Below are 18,296 nucleotides of genomic sequence, written 5' to 3'. Positions count from 1 at the left end.
CCTCTAATGTGGTTAGTATCTGACCCGCTTTTTGTCCTTTTTTTCTGCCTGGCTTTGTGCTTGTGTTTGTCTTTGTTGTTGCACTGTTGGCTTTCGCTGGATTTTTCACTCATTTTACGCCGCTTTGATGCATTTTTTCGCGTTTAATGATGGTGGAGGCGGGCTGGGCTGGGCTGGGTGGCCACGGCACTGTCTATGTATAATTAAACACTAATTTGTTTGCTCACAACTGGCTTGGTTAAGGGCTTCTCTGCTGCGGGTCCTTCTTACCGCCGATAGTTTGCGGTTGCCGTTGACAGTTTCGCTAGTTCAAAGCAAACACATTTTATGTGCTTTTAAGCGGAAACGGAAGTGCGGAGTGCGAGTGTGGCGGTGTGCGCTTCTTTCAGTCGAACGCCTTTTAAATTTTCAACGGGCGAACGCAAAGGCAGCATCCGCGGCAATGTTCTCGTCAATAATTAATTTCGGTTTTTATCAAAGAGTGAGCAACGCACACACATACACACACACACATTCGTGGCATCTCGGGAATAGGTTGATGCTTGGCAAAAGAGCGAAGTAGACAGCTAGAAGCTGGGATCCTGCTGCCAAACCAAACCAAACACAGCAAAGCCCAGCCCAAGCCAACCACCCCCCGCTGCGCACAAGGGCGTTGACAGGACCTCCGCGCTCGCTGTGAACGCTAAAGTATGCTATGAAAAATTCACTGTCTCTGCATTTGATTTAAATTTCCCTTTTCACACATAAGCGGCGCACATTTCACGCGATATCAAAGTGAGCTTCGTTGTTAAATCGCGTGGAAAATAGTTTTTGAAAAACGCCACCGCAGGCGGAAACGGAAATTCCTTGCTTATTTTTAGCCACAAATAATAATCATGTGGATGCTCAAGCTAAATCCGCGTGCGCATGAAAAAGAAAAAATGAAAATAAAAAACCTGGGAAATCTGCGAAAACCTATCGAGCTGATTGCAACTCGAAATTAAATTATATAAACACAAGAGCTCGAAAGCGAATGCGAATGCGAATTGGATTGGATTGGTATTGAGGGAGTGGAAAGGCTCATTGATGGCGATTGCCGGGCATTAAGCTCGATTCGTTTGTTGCCTTTCAGGCGATTTCTCCGCCTTCGTCGGATTTACATTTAATTTTCTGCTACTGCCACTGCCAATGCCACAGCCAGTTGCCATTTTCAGTTGGCGATGATTTTGGCAAGGTTTACGAGGCGTTGAACATCCCAGTCGGAAAAGCGACCGAAAGCGACCAACGGCAGACGACAGGCGTCGGGCTTTTAATAAATTAATAATAAAAACGAAAAGAAACGCTGCTCGCAGCAGTTGGTCGGGAAATGCAATAAAATTTAACTTTTCTCCTCTCACCTCCCAGTTGGAAGTTTGAGCTCCATTAGCTGGCGGAGCCGAGAACGATGATATGGCGGCGAAAAGTCAAGAGCAAAAAAAAATATACGTTTTGTCGGCGATTTTCAGCCGCGAAACAATTTTATTCCATTATTTACAAAATTAAAACGGTTTCATGGGTTTTTAAGACAATGGACTTGAGGGGAAAAAATTATATCAATCATTTTTTCCATCGCCTGGCGATTATAGTTGCATATTTTTTAAGCCACTATAAAAAGTGTATGTAATTTTCTTTCAAACATTTTTTATGCATTATGATCAAAAAATGTTTCGTTTTTTCGCCTGGTTTTATGCCACTGTAGCGCAAGTAACGAGGCAACTTTCTGGGCAATCGAGAAAATTTGAAAATTGAGTGGCATCCGGCAAGTGAAAATGGCTTGGCCCAGATAATGCAAGTGGGCTAAGCGGAAATGCTTCAAGGACAGCCGACTGGAGTCACATTATTGCAAAATGGCAATTAAACTCAAACACAGTGCACACATGTACACATAGTCGTGTGTGTGAGCCCTGATATCTGTTGTCCTGCAGAGAAATGTGGATATGAGCATAATAATCATTAAACCGTTTTATAGTATGGTGTCGCCATAATTATTCTATTATTAAGTACCAAAACATTTGTCATGCCAGCCATACCAGGAATTGCTCGCATATTTGTAGTAGCAGCGGCTGTTGCAGCTGTTTATAAATGATTAAACCTGGCCAACTCGAGAGCATCCCGGGGCATTGGGCATTTGGCTGTGGTCCTTCGTCCTTGGTCCTTGGTCCTTGGCCCCGGTCGAATGTATCCTTGTGGCCTCACACAACGTCGGTGATTGTGCGGCGTTGGCCATGTCTATGTGTTGGTGTGTGCGAGTGTGTGCCCTGCTGTTAAACGCAAACTTAGCCGCTTGGCAAATAAACATTTTAGCAAATTTACTGCCAACTGACAGCTGTCAGCTTTATAACCACCATCAAACAATGGCAATGCGATGGTCCGGGGTGTTTCCAGTGGCATTCTGGGTGCGAGGTGTGCACAGACCGCATCACTATTTGCCAGGTGAGCGAGCGGGAGAGAGTCCTGCGACAACTAAGCACACAGCAAGCCAGGGGTCACACACATACAGAAGCGCGGTTAGGAAGGATCCTGGCTAAAGTAGCTAAGGACATACACACACACATGCGCGTGTTGAAGAGGACAGGCAACCAGGCAGTTTTGCCCACTTAACACTTCATTGAAAAACCACTCGGAAAGCCACTCCACCCACGAGGGCAGAACCCACGAAATAGAGAAGATAAGGACACTCAGCGAAAATTGCTCAAAAATCGAAATACAATTTCGGGAAAAATGGAATAATGTTAGTAAGCTAGTTGTTCTGATATCGAAACAAAAGAACACATATTTCTTTGAATAAGCACATATAAAAAGCATAGATTTGTTTCTGTGTAGTACAACACAAGGCCGTTGTGCAGAGGAAATAAACTGTTTGTTCTGGATGGAAATGCAATGAAGTCTCTTTTTGTGTGGCCAACCCACCGCTGCCCTTTTCCTGGCCACCACCTCACGATCCTGGCTTGACTTTGACATTCCGCAGGTTAATAGCGAGAGAGTGGTCCAAAGGCATAGCCGGGCCAATTCCGCTCCGGCTCAAAGCATTCCGGAAGGCAATTTTGGCCGAGAGAACGAGCGTGCGCGGACTGTCCACTGCAGGCATGCATAAAGTATACTCTATAGTATACAAACAAAAAACAAAAAAAAAAAAAAGAGGAAAATACACACAAGGCTGTTGATACAAAAATGAAAGCACACAAAATGCTTGACATTTTCGCATAGCTCAGAAATTTGCTACTGCTGCTGCGGTGCCTTTGAGCTGCCGTCGCTGGCGGATTTGTTTCACTCCCGGCATCCCGGTTTATTACACACAAAATTTGCACAAAATTATATTAAGCGGAGAACAAGTGGCACTGGACATGACCAGGCGGCACTACTGGAATCCCCAGCACAACTGGCTTCCAGGTGAGCGTGTGAGTGTGCGGGCAAGTGGCTCAGGTGGGTCAGGTGGTGGCGCTGTGGTCGGTGCATGCTCCGTGTTATTGTGGTGGCCAACCGGTTGGCATGGCAGCCAAAATGGCCACTTGCTGGCTCATGCGTTTGGGCTTAATGCCTCCACTTGCGTGTCTGGCTGGTCCAATCAGCAGGTGAAGTTTACAAAAGTTCGGTGGCATAATTGGGTTGATTCGCTCACCATTTATTGGTTTTCGATTCAACAATCATGGCCAGCTGAGTGTATGCAGTGTGTGCATAATGGCTACACTTGCCGATTTAGTTGTTACAACATGTAGTGGCTTCGCCAATTGAAATGGCCAAGTGTCAGATGCACGAAACGCTCACAGCTGCCAAAACAAAGGACTTAACTGCTGACACCGAGGGTTAAACGTTTAAATTTCAATTAAGCCAAAAGCCCTCACGCCTGGCAGCACAAACCCAAACCCAAGCACACACATGGACCCATGGACTGAGTCCTGGTCCTGGCCCTGGACCCCATCCCCATCGCCACTCAGCAGCACCAGCCAACAACGTTACAGCTCATAAATTTCTTGACTTGTGTCAGGATGTGTTAGTTTGGCCGACATTCCACTCGTCCTAGCAGCGAAAGCCAGAAAAAAAAACACCCAGTTACCAGTTCCTAGTCGTCGTGGAACGTCAAAGGCAGTCAGCAACTACTGGTGGTAACCGGAGGGGTTTCTAGTTTTCAGGGATCACGGGCTTGGAGGAGCAGGAGCATCCCAGGGAGGAGAGCATCCCAAGTAACCCCTGCTAAGGCGGCCAGTCACTTAAATGCCCCAGAAATAAACTGAAATTGCACACAGTGTGCTCAAGTTAAGACAACTTTTGGCAGCTGCATTTGAACACTCACAAAGGGCCAAATGTTGCTGCCGAGAAGCGAACTTGGCATGCTCCTCATCATCAGCAGCTGATTGGCAAGGGATTCGCTCTGTGCTTATCACGAATGCATCAAGGATATCTAAAGCGATATCAAGATAAATCTAAGGCTTTTTTATAAAAAAAAAATGTATGTATGCCTGTAATTATTCAATAAGAACACTTAAAAAAACCTCTATAGAATTACTTGAACTTGAACATTTTCTCCCTGATTTTCGAACTTGTGATCTTTACTTGTTTGGTCCGCTTGCAGTTTGTACAGTCTTTTCTTTTCTGTCCACGCTCGAGGCGTGGCCAAAGCTCGGAACCCCTAATTAAAGTAGGTCTACAGCGGTGCAATCTAGAATTCTCTGTCTTCTGGAGGCTCACCTCCACCCATTCCGTGTGCGGCGTGATTATCTGGCTGCCCACCTGCCATCGCCTTGCCCACACATATGTATGCGTGCTGCGGCTTATGCATTTATGCGACTGAACTTGGCAGCTCATTGTGGACCCTTGTTCTGCAACTCGCACTCGCACTCGTAGTCGTACTTTGTGTACTTGTTGATGATGTCCTTGCCGGTGCTGCTACTGGTACTGCTCCATTTGCATGTCGGCGGTACGAGCTGGACGACCAGGACCAGAAGCAGGAGCAGAACATGAGCATAAGCCACCCGCATGCACGACCTAGTGAGAAGGCTCCATTTGTTTGTTTGCTCTGGCGATCCAAACTGCTAAACGGGCCAACTGCTGCTGGCTCTGCTCAGGCTGGTGAATGCGAGCAATGGACTTTGGACTGGAAGTTCCAAGACCCGGTGCCTCCGCCGGTCCTGTCAACTTGTCAGTTGCTGGGCTCACGAACAGAGCTGTGCCAGCTATGACTGTGTGGATGACTTAAAAGCCCTGACAGGTGCACTCAGGCACGCACTTGCCACATGCATACTCAAACTCATACGCGCAGCCCGCTACTTTGTTGTGCTAATCCTATTGGCATGGTGTTGGCGAACTCCATCGGATACATTGTTGCCCCAGCCGGAGCAGCACATGCCCCATTAATACCTAGACGAGCAAAAAAAAAACTTAGTTCCAACTTAAAAAGGCCTGAGTGCAAAAGCAAAATTGAAAGGTTACCCAAACTTATATCAAAAAAACATTCTGTGAAATCTCGATTTATTTCTAGTTTATCTGGACACTTGAATAATAGTAGATGACCTGCTTAAGCAAACTTTCTAATGTGTTCATTAAACTGGTATAAATAAGTGCCCGCAAAGTGGCAACTCAATGGGATCACAGTCGCACAGACAACAAACTCATTTTCCATTGCCCCTAATTGAAATCGATAAGTGGCTCGTCCTAATTAATACAAAGGAGGGTGTGACAGGTATCGGCAGCTTAAATATTAATTATCCATTATATGCACACATCCTGATTGGACCAGTCCTCCTATCACCTTCTCCAATCTTCCCTTAGCATCGCATTGAGAATTCCCCAGTCAATAGCAAGTGCTGAATTCACTTAATTGCCGACACCTTTTCATTGCCGCTGGCCAACTGAGAACATCCTGGACCGAACTGCAGCGCATCCGTATCCCTTTGGCGACACACAATTAATTCGTCCTGGCAGGCATCAGAGCTTAATTTTTATTTCATTAACGCAACATCACCACCCAACCAGGACACCAATTCCGACACCACCCCATACCCTTCGCCATCCTCATTTCGACCACATGAAGGGCGTCCATGCATCGCTAAGCGGCTTTGTCTCATTCTCTGTCAGGTGCACGTAGTATATATGTACATAAGTACATATGCATCGCATTCGAGTGATGTGGGTGGTAAATTGCGAGCAAATTAAGTGTTTCAATTCCGTTGAGATTTTCATTTCATGGAGTTCCCATTCCTGTCCAGTCGCTTTCGGAAAGCAGGGATACACAGGCCATACCCAGATCCCATCCTTTCTTTCGGTCGAGTTTATAGTGCGTAACGCCATCAAAAATAGTTAACAGCAATGAAATGCTTTTAGCTAAAATGCGCTGCGAGTCCTGGCTATGCGTAAAAAGTTTTGTTCAACTCGCAGGACGAGAATGGCGGATGGAGTCCAGCATGTCTGCGGTAATGTGTGGCAAATAAAATTATTTTAGATCTTTCGCCCCAGCCAGGTGATGATATTAAACATCTTGGCAGCGCTTTAATTTCCCACACAGCCCCCCTTTTATATTCATACAAAAGTTTAAATTGTTCACTTTTTTGCCTGGTTTTTCTTCAATGCTGCCGGCCAACTTCACAAAAAAAATACAAACTTTTATGAAATATTGCAACGAGCACAATAAATATTTGCCTGAATATATACAAAATATTTGTGTTATGTTATACTTTTTGAAGTCATAAAATTCATCAGCAACAAATTCATAAAGAGCATTCGAAGATTTTTTATCACAGCCGTTGGATTATTTAAGAGAAGATAATATGGGAATTTAACTACATTGATGGCGCTTAAACAACCTCGGGGTATTAAATGAAACTTTATGAAACTTTTGGATGCAAAGAGCCACACTTATTTCCAAATTACTTTGTAAGAATAACCCTTTCATTCAACTTTCTAATACACATGGGTATAAAAAGACGTTCTGAATATATATTATTTAAGTAAAGGACATAACAAGTCATAGTTGCAAAGTGAGAATGTTAGCTTATTTATTCACTCGAGCATGCTGTGGATTTGGTTTATGGCAACATCTTCAAATAGCGAAATCAAAAGAACGTGATATGATTGGAATATCAGTTTCAATAGTATAATAAATATATACCAGGTTGCAAACGACTTAGACAAGCGCCATTTAAATTAAAGATACCCACTAGATTTGCTTACCCTTGGGAACGGTTTGGTGTCTTTAAAAATCTCGTTTCGGGCTGCGGCTGGATACCCAGTTGGGCTTTGTTCACTGGTAATTGCTTTTCCTTTCAGCCATTGTGTTGCCAGGATAAACGCATCCTCTTTCGCTGAGCGATTCCTTGTGGGCCGGCGAGTGGCACGCGAATGGGCGCAAGGTGACCACCGCAGAGAGCAGCGAAAAACTCAGGGAAAACCGCAGCACATATGGGCAAACAAAGGTGTTTGCCAAAGGATCTGCTTTTTGTACTTTCCGCAAGAGCTGCGCGTCGCGTTGCTGGCCAACTTCAAATCCAAACTGACCGCAAAGCATTTGCACTTTGGACTTTATGCCAAGGCGGCGTTGAAAGCCAAACGAAGTCGTCGGCAGCGTCGACGTTAAATAATAACAATAAAAACCCAACCAAGGGCAGTAAAACCCAAAAACGCGAATCCAATGCAAGTAAATAAGTGTGTGTGTGTGTGGGGGGGGTATGTGTGTGTGTGTGGTATGTCCAAATCCCAGTAAAAATCGCACTGTTGCAAAAGAAATGATGGTTGTTGTCGCCGTTGCCGCCGATGTTGCTGCTGTTGTGCTAATTTGTGTTTGCGGCTTTCGCACATCAAACGCCTGTTCTTGTTGTTGTTGTTGTTGTTGCGGTTGTGGGTCAGCACGAAAAATGAAGTTGACCCGCTTTTCGATGCCGACGCGGTGGAAAATGTGGAACAGCGGCAGCAGCACCACCACCACCACCACCACTTTTTTGGTAGCAGAACACTTCCGAGCAAATTTACATAGGCTCGGCCAAAGAAATTATGCATGCCTCTGTTGATATTGAAATGCCGAGCAGGTTGAACTTTGAATACAACACCATCATACCACCCAACACACCCACACTTAAGGAAAAGCCAGCAAAGCTGGAAATGCTGGAAAAGCCAGAGGCGCGACTGCTTTCACTTTTCGGTCAGAATCGCCATTTGCAGGCGATAAACACGTAAGGTACGGAAAATAAACAAAGCGTGGCCAGCTAGACTTCGGCCTTTTTAGCCAAGTTAACTTCGACGTCGACTGCGGCATGCAAATTGGATAAAGTACGTACGTGTGTATGTGTGTGCAACGTCTCAGGAAGTCGTTAGAGCGGGAAAGGACATGCCAGGCAACCTTTGTGGGTCAAAAGCAGAACATAGAAAAAAGCAGAAGTGTGCCAGCACAAAGTCAAACGCAAGTGGAAAAAACAGCAAAACAGTGTCCCGCTTTTGACCACGAATAAATCAGTGAGCGAACAATGTACGGCGAGAACTTGGCACAAATCCATTAACATTAACACTCACCATTTTCGAGTCGCATGCAGTGGGCCATTTACGTAAACTTGGCCAACATGCCAAGTCGGGCCCAAGACAAACGTTTTGTTAGCTAAACAAAATGAACTTTTAATAAATTCATTACCCAACCACTTTATGACTACAGCTCGCTACCCCATCCGCAGTCCACTCCATCCTTCTCGCCAGATTCGATGCACATTGCTTTGCTGTAGTGCACTAGCTGACATTACGTATACGCCCCGTACATTTATGAACAATCAACTTTATAGCCCACAAGCAACGGGTGAATGTACTAGTTTATGTGTCTTAGCTTCCCCTGCTCCGCCAGCAAGTTATCTTCTCTCTTTCTCTCTCTTCTCTGTTTTATTGGCATTTGCACTTGTGTGTCTGACTTCACAAGATATTTTCAATTGGAAGTTATGTGTCGCAGGGAATTGTCTGCCAGAGTGGGTGGCATCTTATTGATGGGAGAATGTGTGCAACACAACAATTTAATGGCGGGCAACTGACGGATGTTGCTTCATGAAAAATTCCGAAATAAAGACGTGCCACAAGAATTGAATTGCAAACACGATGGTCAAGAATGCAGGATCAATCATTTAATTGAAAGACAATTGAATAAGCTGCGTAATTCTAAGGATTTAATCGCTTATGGAATATAATTTATTTAATTCCACGTCCACACTCTTTTTTTTCCATTCATTAACTTACACAATTTCCCGCAATCAGAGCCCAAGGTCAGGGGACATTTAAAAATGTGTTAGTCTGGGCAAAACAAACGGCACGACAAACTAAAATGTCCCGATTACATCTTGAAATGAAATAAATTATTGTGCACATCGCAACGAGCTGACCCAAATACACAAAGCGAAATGGGAGGAGAGTTGTGCTGGAAATGGGAATGCGAATGGGAAAAGCGAAGGACCAACGGCTGCCATTGCCAGCTGATTATCGCTAATTGTGCCCAAGGAAATAGAAATTAAACGAGTCCTTTATTTCCTAGCCAGCGTGTGTACATGGGTAATTCGCCGGGCAGCGTTTAATTTAATTTGGAACAAGTCTTTAAATATTCACTGCAATTTATTTGATCGATAATTGAGCAGGGCAAGGTTGACGATTTGCCGACAAATTGGCCAGACCTTTGATGGATAAGAAATGGATGAGATTAATTGAGGCACCAAGCCAGGTGGCCCTGATTTCAATGTCAGCGTGTTTGACTTTTTAGAATGAGGCTGGTTTTTCTGAGTTGCTTTGGGTAACGTAATTCCCTTTACAAAAATAAAAACGTACAAAAAATATGCCTCAAGTAGGCGATGAAATTTAAATCACTTCCTTTTGATATCCAAATCGGGCAATCATCGGCATTTTACATCCGTCTAACCAACAGAAACATTCGCATCCTGAAAATTTTTACAAAATTTCGGTATTACGTAAAATGATAGGCATTCAAAAAAAGCGACCAGCCGCCGGAGAGTACGTAGTGCCAAACAATTCGGCTCTAAATCTGCAGAATAAGCCCAGTATATACGATCAAACGCCCAACCAAATGGAGAAGACCACCAAGTGCCGCTATTGTGAGAACATGGCCAAGAACTTTCTGTACCTGGAGAGCCTGATCCGGAACAACAAGGATAACGACAAGAACAACAAGTGCAGCTTGTGCAACTCGTCGCTAAAGTACTTGGAGTATGTTAACCGCAATATTCGCCAGGTTTTCGGCAACTTCGATTCAATTGTCCAGGCGGATCGTGCTCTGCAATCCAAGCCGGCCATGATGCCCAAATACTCGGTGGGCCCGGCTCCGGAAAAAGCTGATCTGCGCTCCAAGGGTGGCGCCATTGTCTCCCAGCAAAGGTCGGCAAAAAGCCTCAAGTCCAAGAGCCTAAAATCCCTTAAATCTAAGTCCAAGGAGAAGAGCCAAAAGTCATTGAAGACGCTTAAATCGCGTAAATCTACCAAATCACTCAAGTCCTCCAAGTCCACGAAGTCGAGCAAATCGCAGAAGTCATCCCTCAAGAAAATTCCAACCAAACCGAAGAGCGCTAGTCCCAAGACCCAAATCAGCCATGGCAAGATGATATTGAAGCGCAAATTCCGAAACAAGGTGGCTAGCAAGTTGGGCGGCAACAAAGTGGTTCGCAGCGTCAGTCAGTACCGCGGCCTGGGTTCCGCCCGCTCCAAACTCTCGAAGGGATCTAGTCACAAGAAGCTGATCAAGCAGCGGTCCGCCGCTCCACCGACCAGCATCAACTGGCAGCTCCTCAAAAGAAACCTGCCCAAGCGGCCCAATCCAGTGAAGTAGGGGAAAAGATGACCGGCGATCGGCAGATTGTCCTAAAATCCAATGCGTCCAGCCCAAATCTCTCATTTGTCAAAATTTTTTTAAGTGATCTTTGCATGAATAAACTGAAGAAGACATAGTTTAATAAAAACTTTTTATATTGTACCAGTGAGCTATTTATAAAAATAATTAATCAAATCAAATTAATCAAATATGCATTTGGAATGTCAGGATTTATTTTGACAAAATCGCTTAAAGTTTAAATTACCATTAAATAATGCAACAAAAAAATTATTAGTGGCCTATATTAAATTTAATACCTAACAAAAAAGAAAATCTCATTGCTTTCCCCTTTTTTTTGAGGTCACCGCGTTTGCAGTTTGCATAATTGGCTGATGCTACCTTTTGGAGATATTCAGCAGGTTGTCCCTTTTAAAATGTATAATTTAAATATTTTGAAAAATTATGCACCATGCCGCAGAGTCGTGTCGCCGGGGAGTCCTTTTTTGAGTCCTTTTTTTTTTGGTCCTCTGGCTTTGAATCGCTTAAACTGTTGTTGGCGTCGGCGCTCTTTTAATTGTTGCAAATATTATTTTTATTTCGAGTGTTGACAAGCACGCAATTAGCGTCCCTTAAATGTTCCAACCCAAAGCCAACAAAAAAAATATCCTGGCTGACCCCGTTTGTTTAAAGAATTTTTGCGTAGAGGTCGCAGGCCAAACGGTCAAATGGGCGACCTAGCTTCAATTTTCATTTAACGACCGGACGACAGCACCCAAATATTTTCACAATTTAAATGCAAGTGGATTGCGGCGATGGATGGGTTGAACAAGGGGGTTCGCTAAGTGGGTGGTGGGTGGATGGGTGGTTTGCAGCGGCTAAGCAGATTGCCAACCTAACTGACTTTGGGGCCGCGGCCGGCAGTTTGACAATTTTTCGCCATGCCCGCTCAAATATGCCGCATACGCAGCTGGGTCCCCCGAAGCACGACCCTTCATTTGTTTATGGGCCACCCATTGACCATTTCCCATCGCTTGACACCCATTGTGATGCACTGAGAACAAGCGAGGACAAAAGGATGAGCCTAGAAACCTTTATGATTTAAAATAAGTTGTGTACCTAAATATATTTGTTTATCTTTTGAAGTCTTTAAATATTGAAAAACTAAAATCAGTAATGGAATTCTAATTCTAATGAGAATAGTTCCAACTTAGTTATTTTTTTTTTTTTTTGCAGTGTGTCAAAACTGTGGTTCGTCCTTGTGTTTGTGTGGGTGCACGCCTCGTTGACCGTTCGGATAAAACTTATTAGACACAAGTGTATTTAGCGCGCTTGTGTGTGTGTGTGGGTGCTCCCCCGTGTGCGTGTGTCAGTGCGAGCTTGTGTGTGTGTGTGCGTGAGTGTGTGTTGGTGGGAAAGTAACTAACTGCGGGCAGTGCTGTTCAGTAGAGTTTGGTTTCACGGGCGGACCGAGATACTCGGACTGCGAGCACGCATCTGCATATATCAATCGGATGCCCGCAGCCCATGCACCCATGTTGTGCATTTGCACAGAAATAATATTTTGCCGTAGCCCAGTTTTGGATGGAAAGGGATTCGCTGGGTAGGGATGGGATGAGTAGCCATGGGATGGGTCGGGATGGTGGCCCTTTATGAGATAGGGGTGGGTACAATGTTGGAAGGATAGTTGCGGGATCGGTGGACCGGCAACTGTGTGACGTTGCCGCACAATTCCTTTGTAATTAGATAACGTAACAAAGCAACAACATGGCGACCGCTGAACTTCCGCTCCCGCAAGCGTTTTACGGCCCGCCAGGCACTGGACGTGTGCCACGCCCCCTCAATGTGCCCACGTCCTGTACATTTCCCGTGCATTTTCGTTTTACGTAAAATGTTGAGAGCCTTTTCTGATTATTTGGCAAAATCGCAACATTTACCGCCGCCACACAGCCTTGCAGCTGCCCCGCTGCCGTTGGCAGCATAATTAGCCGCACTTATACCCGCAACCGTACCCCCTTGCCACACTCTTTCCCCATCAGGCTGCGACTGCAAAAATCCGGCCTTCGATGTTCAATTTCCACAGCGTGCACACTCGACTGCTTTTTCAAGCGATGCGTTCGTTCAATTGTTGGAGCTGGATCTGATAGTGCAGCTCCCGGTCTCCTGATATTAACCATTCAACCGGGATCCTGCTTAACTTTTCGGACCAAGGACCACTTCATCCGGCATTCCAATGCGGCGAAATGAACAAAGGGATTTTACTTCTCACATGATGTCCTGCCGCATTGAGTGTCCTTCAATTTGTCTTAATTGGCCACCTGCTGGGAAGACAAAGAATATAACGAGAGTTCATATCAATTGGACATTGTTCAATTACTGTGGCCCATGCCATAACGTTTTTTGTTCAGCCTGTCATCACTATATCTCAAAATATCCCATAATTAAAGCGAAATCCACTAACAGATTGTTTAAAGTAGTATTCATTACTGCCACCTCTATTACTTTGATTTCTCTGATAATGAATCCTTGCAGAGGCACGTCTGCTGAGAATTTATGACCATCTACTAGCTAATGCTTCAGGTTAAAAACCCTTAACCAAAACCCACTCCCAACCAGCTATAATTAGGTCTCCAATTGGATGCCAGTGGAATGCGCCAGCCGACAAATGACCTACAATAAGATTTAGTGTGCTCTCAAGCAGCTAAACTTAATATTTCACGTGCACTTAACCTACGGGTTTAAATGTCGTAATTTTCTCATTGGCACCCGGACACTTTCCCCTTCCGCATAGCTCCTTGCCCGAGGAGCTACTCGAATGTTTTACTGTCTCAAAGTTTGTCTCAATTACGTGCGTGCCAGACTGAGTCAGCTCATCCCGATCCCATGGCATACTCCCCATATACCATATCACATTGGCCAAACCGAACTGAACTGTACTGAACTAAACTGAACCGAATATTTCTGGTGAGACTACGGCGCATTTCTCAGCAGGGTCGCTGGAGGGAAGCGACCCGCAAGCCCCCGACCCGTTTGTCATTGGCAACTTTTTAATTAAAAGTTTCATCCGAGTAATGGGATATTTGCACTGCGAAATGCCACGGCGGCCAGCGACGATACTTGATACTTGTGCAATATTTGTGGGCGTTCCTCTTTCCGTCGCCACGTCCTTTATCCTTCCTGTCCCCGGCTACAAGTATCTAATTGCCAAAAGGATTTGCAAAACTTCAGCCTTACATAACGTTGCGCTGACCTCCATCGCTATCTTTATCTTTATTTCGCCGCTGTTGTTGTTGCACTGCAAACTTTTGGCCAGCGATTGCCAAACTATGCCCAACACGGGACTACGTGAGTCGAGCTAATGAGCTGCAAGAGTCACGCGCGCAATTAGCCGGGCAGGGATTTTAATTAGGGCCCACCAAACGAGCCAGGGCGTCGCAAAGATCGGCTACTTCATTGCATCAGAACATTTTTAGTAAATGGGTCACAAGAAAAATGTATACAAAATATCTGTTTAGGTACATCCAGAATTCAATGAGAATAAGCTCGAACATTTGTTAATAGCAAACACAAGAGACTAACATTCAAATCTGTTCTTCGATTTTCAAGCCTTCAGAGAGTTAGTGGCGCCCAACGTGGGACATTAAGTTGCCTTGCGGCGAACGATGTCCCTTAAGATAGATGATGCTGAAGTATAGAGTGGTCGACATTCGGACTTATTTCAATACCAAGAATGAAGACCGGAAGTAACCAACAGAGACGTGACCAAAATTAAAGAGTAAGGGCTCCCCAAAGTCGGCATATAATTCGTCGTAGTTCTATCTACATCAAAGTCCGATTTTTCCAGGAATCTCCCACGGGAAGTGGGAATATTCTTGCTGCCAAATAGAACTGAAAACTGCCAACTAACCACAATCGATTACCAGTGGCCAGTGTTTAGCGTCGTTGTTCACTTTTCACTGTTCACTGCTCAGTGTCCGCGTCTAATCGCCGCCGGATGTCCGCATAGAAATTTGCTTTCATTGTTTTTGTTCCAGCAGGCGGATTCTCGTTATATTTGCCTGTTTTTCGAACGGTGGATCCCCGATTCTGTCGCCTATTCTGCTCTATTTTAGCTCCCTCGTTTTTTTGTTTTTTGTTTGAGCCCAAACTTTGTTGTTGTCAGCATTCGCTTTCAATTTCCTCATCCACTCGAACTAACATCCTTCCGCTGACTTGTCGTGGTTGCTCATTCATGGCCGTTTTCCCAGTGTCCGATGGACAGGACAGAAGCTAGTCCTTCTGGTCAGTCGTCAATCGGCAGTCGTCAGCAGTGAATCCGAATAACACTGGACCGCCCGTCCGTTTGTCAATCAATTGTGAATTGTTTATTGAATGTTGTCGTTAGACTGCACACAATGCCGCTAACAGCCGGGCAGGAGTTGTCGGTTTGGCTTCGTTTGCTTTTCCTTTCTGGCTAGCTGGCTATTTTTTCGGCATTTCTTGCTCGAAATTATTGGTACTGAGGGTATATTATACAATGAGTTGATTTGGTACTGAAAAAATAATAAATTTTGATGGTGTCTATAAGTCTTCAGTCAAAAATGAACGTCACAATTTTGAATAAAAACTAGGCTATAGTTAGAGTAATGAGTATTGCGTGGTCTAAGCCCCTCGATCATAGTTTTCCCTTTAGTTTTTACCCACCAATTTTGTTTGTTTCAAGTTTGGTCAGTGGCGGATGGCTTAGGGCTCACATTGTTTGCCCTGTCAAACGCTCCACTTTGTATTTATCTTTTTGTACGCTGATCGATTTGTTGTTGGACCGGCTTTTCATTGAGTGCCTGGGCCATTTTCCTAACGCATTTCTTTTTTTAAGAGCCACCACTGCATGCCCGCACTCTCATAAATATGCCCAAATGGAAATGGTCTTTGTCCGTAATGAAATAGTGTTGACTTTCCTCACACTGGCACTCCTCGCACACATCGAATCGCGTGTCCTTAACAAATGCACGAAATTGCTTTTAAACGAGGACGACGCCGTGCAGTCTGCCGCCCAGCCTCTGAGCCCTTCGTTTTTCCAGCCCCCTTCCCAGATTTTTCCTCCACAACCCAGTGGCATGTGATGATTTGTTCGCACATAATGAAACTCATCAGCAGCTGCAGCCCGGAAAAAGTCGGAAAAGTCGGGAATCGGCGGGCATGGGGCATGGAGCATCGAGGGGATCGGGAGGCAAGGACTTGCTCATAAAGTACAAGCCAACTTGTTCGGATCGAGGCTTGGCATAAATTCAAAAAGTACGAGTACGTGAACCCAACAGCCACTCGGCGGGAAAATGTAGTAAAAGCATTTTACAGTTTCATTTTCCACGACTCAGTGCCGGCCACTGTCCATCCGTCCAACGGTCCATTCCATTCGCCATCCACAGCTCGGCTTTTGTGCGATTTACTTAATTTGAAGTGTGCCGGGGCCATCGAGGCATTCCTTTTAAAATCAATTCGAAGTTTATTTTTCTTGCGGCTTCCGCCCGACGCCTCTCGCCTCCCATTCCCATGACCACCATCGCATATTTTCTTCGTTTGCTTTCAATGTTTGACTTGGACTGTCGCACTATTTATGCACGTCTTTGCTCCGCAGACAGCAAGGACCCACTTTGGCCAGGACATTAAGACCGATGAGCAGACAGAGGACAGCCAAATGGACCTGCTTTGGACCAGATCGAGAGCCATCCGGCCAAGACCTGTCCAGAGTCCAGAGTCTGCCAGCTGCTATGCAAACTATGTCGAGAATAATCTCTTTTATTGCTGAAATGCTTATTCAAATATGTTTTTATATTAACAAGTTTATGGATCAAACGAGCGCAGATGGGACTTGTGCACAGCAAATAAATATAATTAATGAAGCTAAAATCAAATTGAAATTAATTCAACAACATAAAGATATTTGTCAAATATGTCTAGAAACAATATAATTGGTTGACTAAGCCCACAAATAGTGTTTGACATATTCAATAATGCATAATTCAGCATAATGGCTGCCTTTATTTCTTATTGTGTGGTTCAGTTTCCTAGCTACCACCAGCCTGGGGCAAGAGTGAATTTTAAGCTGCGCGCAAACAGCTTGAGCAAATTCATTAACAACAGAGCCAGAACCGACGCCCCCGATCCAAATCCAAATCCAAAATCCCACGCCCAACCCAAAAAGGGAGCTGAGCGCCACAGTTGCGGTTGCCTTCGAAAATGGGGGCAATGCATTTGTCCCGAGGGTGCCAGAGTGGCAGGGACCAATCCCGACCAGAAATGGGAGCAGAGCTGCGGGTTGCCAAGCACTTGTTTTTGATGTGACGCTGATATTTAAAAGTGGAGTTCACATCAAAGTTACACAGCGGTCCAGAATGGCCGACATCACCGTGCCATCATCCCCATCAGCATTATCCCCATCAACATCATCATCATCATCATCATCATAATACGCAGCAGTCAGCATGTTTTAAACAAGTTGGGTTAGGTTTGGGTATGGTATGGCATGCTCTGCTATATTGGGAGCAGAAAAATGAATGGGATTGGTGAAAAGGAAACCCGCTTTACTTTACTCTACTTTAGTTGTCAATGCAACATAAGCTACTTATTGCGAATGAAAGTAGAGAGCGCCACTTACAAGTTATGGTAAACTCTTGGCCAGAAGTAAATATTTTTAACTGCGCCAGGGCATCCCATGGGTCGAGTACTTACTAAATATATATGGCTAAAAAGGGTTCCCTATGTGTACTTGCGGTAATTGCAGAGCGTTTTAACTATGCTGGCTGGGCCTTTGTTGCAATGGCAACTGCAACAGCAACAACTTGCTGCTCTTACTTGACATATGTCAGTCACTCACTCACAGCGCTTGACTTTCGAGGTAGTGGGTGCGGAAAGGATAACCAGGATGTGCTGCCATAAATTGCACTATTTGTGATGCACTGACTGCTGCTGCCTCTGCTGCTGCTTGGTACTGCTGATGACTTGGCACTTAAACTGCCAAGGGGACAAGTGCCAGGACATTCGATCAGCTGCGCCCATTAAGCATACGCCATGTTGGACGCTGAAAATGAGCAGCCCCGCAACATCATTTGCATGCAGCGCGGTCTTAGCCAAAACCATCTGATGTTGACTTATGAGCAGCCCGTTCTGGGCCGAGAACTTTCAGAAAAACGGAAATTACATTTCGCTCACTTCGTGTGCAATTAAAGTTTGCCAGGTGGAATGGTCGGGTGGCGGGCTCAACTTTGCCCTCTTGCATTTCGCATTTGAAATAGCTGCGCGAGCACACACTTTAAAGTGTTTTTCCCGTTAATGCGAATTTGAAGTTTGATCGATATGTGGGGCGTGGTTGGCGCCGCGTCCACCGCCCACTGGCCACCCGGCATTAGAGGTCACACGACGCGGGCCCATCATCATTTCAACGCCAGTTGCCGCGGCGAACTGTTTGATTTGCCGCATCGCAGCCGCCCGGTATACGTATCCGTCGATTTCCACCAACGCGTTCCCCTGACCG

General features: G+C 45.1%; 1 protein-coding gene across 1 annotated transcript; it reads left to right on the top strand.

The window, feature by feature from the left end:
• The first annotated feature begins 9,739 nt into the window (after window positions 1-9,739).
• On the top strand, window positions 9,740-10,929 carry CG3330 (uncharacterized protein). Its single transcript, NM_143301.3, has one exon. It carries the CDS (start codon window positions 9,941-9,943, stop codon window positions 10,805-10,807), a length of 867 nt encoding a protein of 288 aa, NP_651558.2. The 5' UTR covers window positions 9,740-9,940; the 3' UTR covers window positions 10,808-10,929.
• Window positions 10,930-18,296: the final 7,367 nt, after the last annotated feature.

Source organism: Drosophila melanogaster, chromosome 3R (assembly GCF_000001215.4).
Source record: "Drosophila melanogaster chromosome 3R".
NCBI classification, from domain to species: domain Eukaryota; kingdom Metazoa; phylum Arthropoda; class Insecta; order Diptera; family Drosophilidae; genus Drosophila; species Drosophila melanogaster.
Note: the sequence above shows the minus strand (reverse complement) of the source record. Positions and strands in the feature narration are given on the sequence as shown.

Coding starts and splice junctions, on each gene's coding strand:
- CG3330 (NM_143301.3), top strand. CDS start 9,941: ATGATAGGCATTCAAAAAAAGCGACCAGCCGCCGGAGAGTACGTAGTG.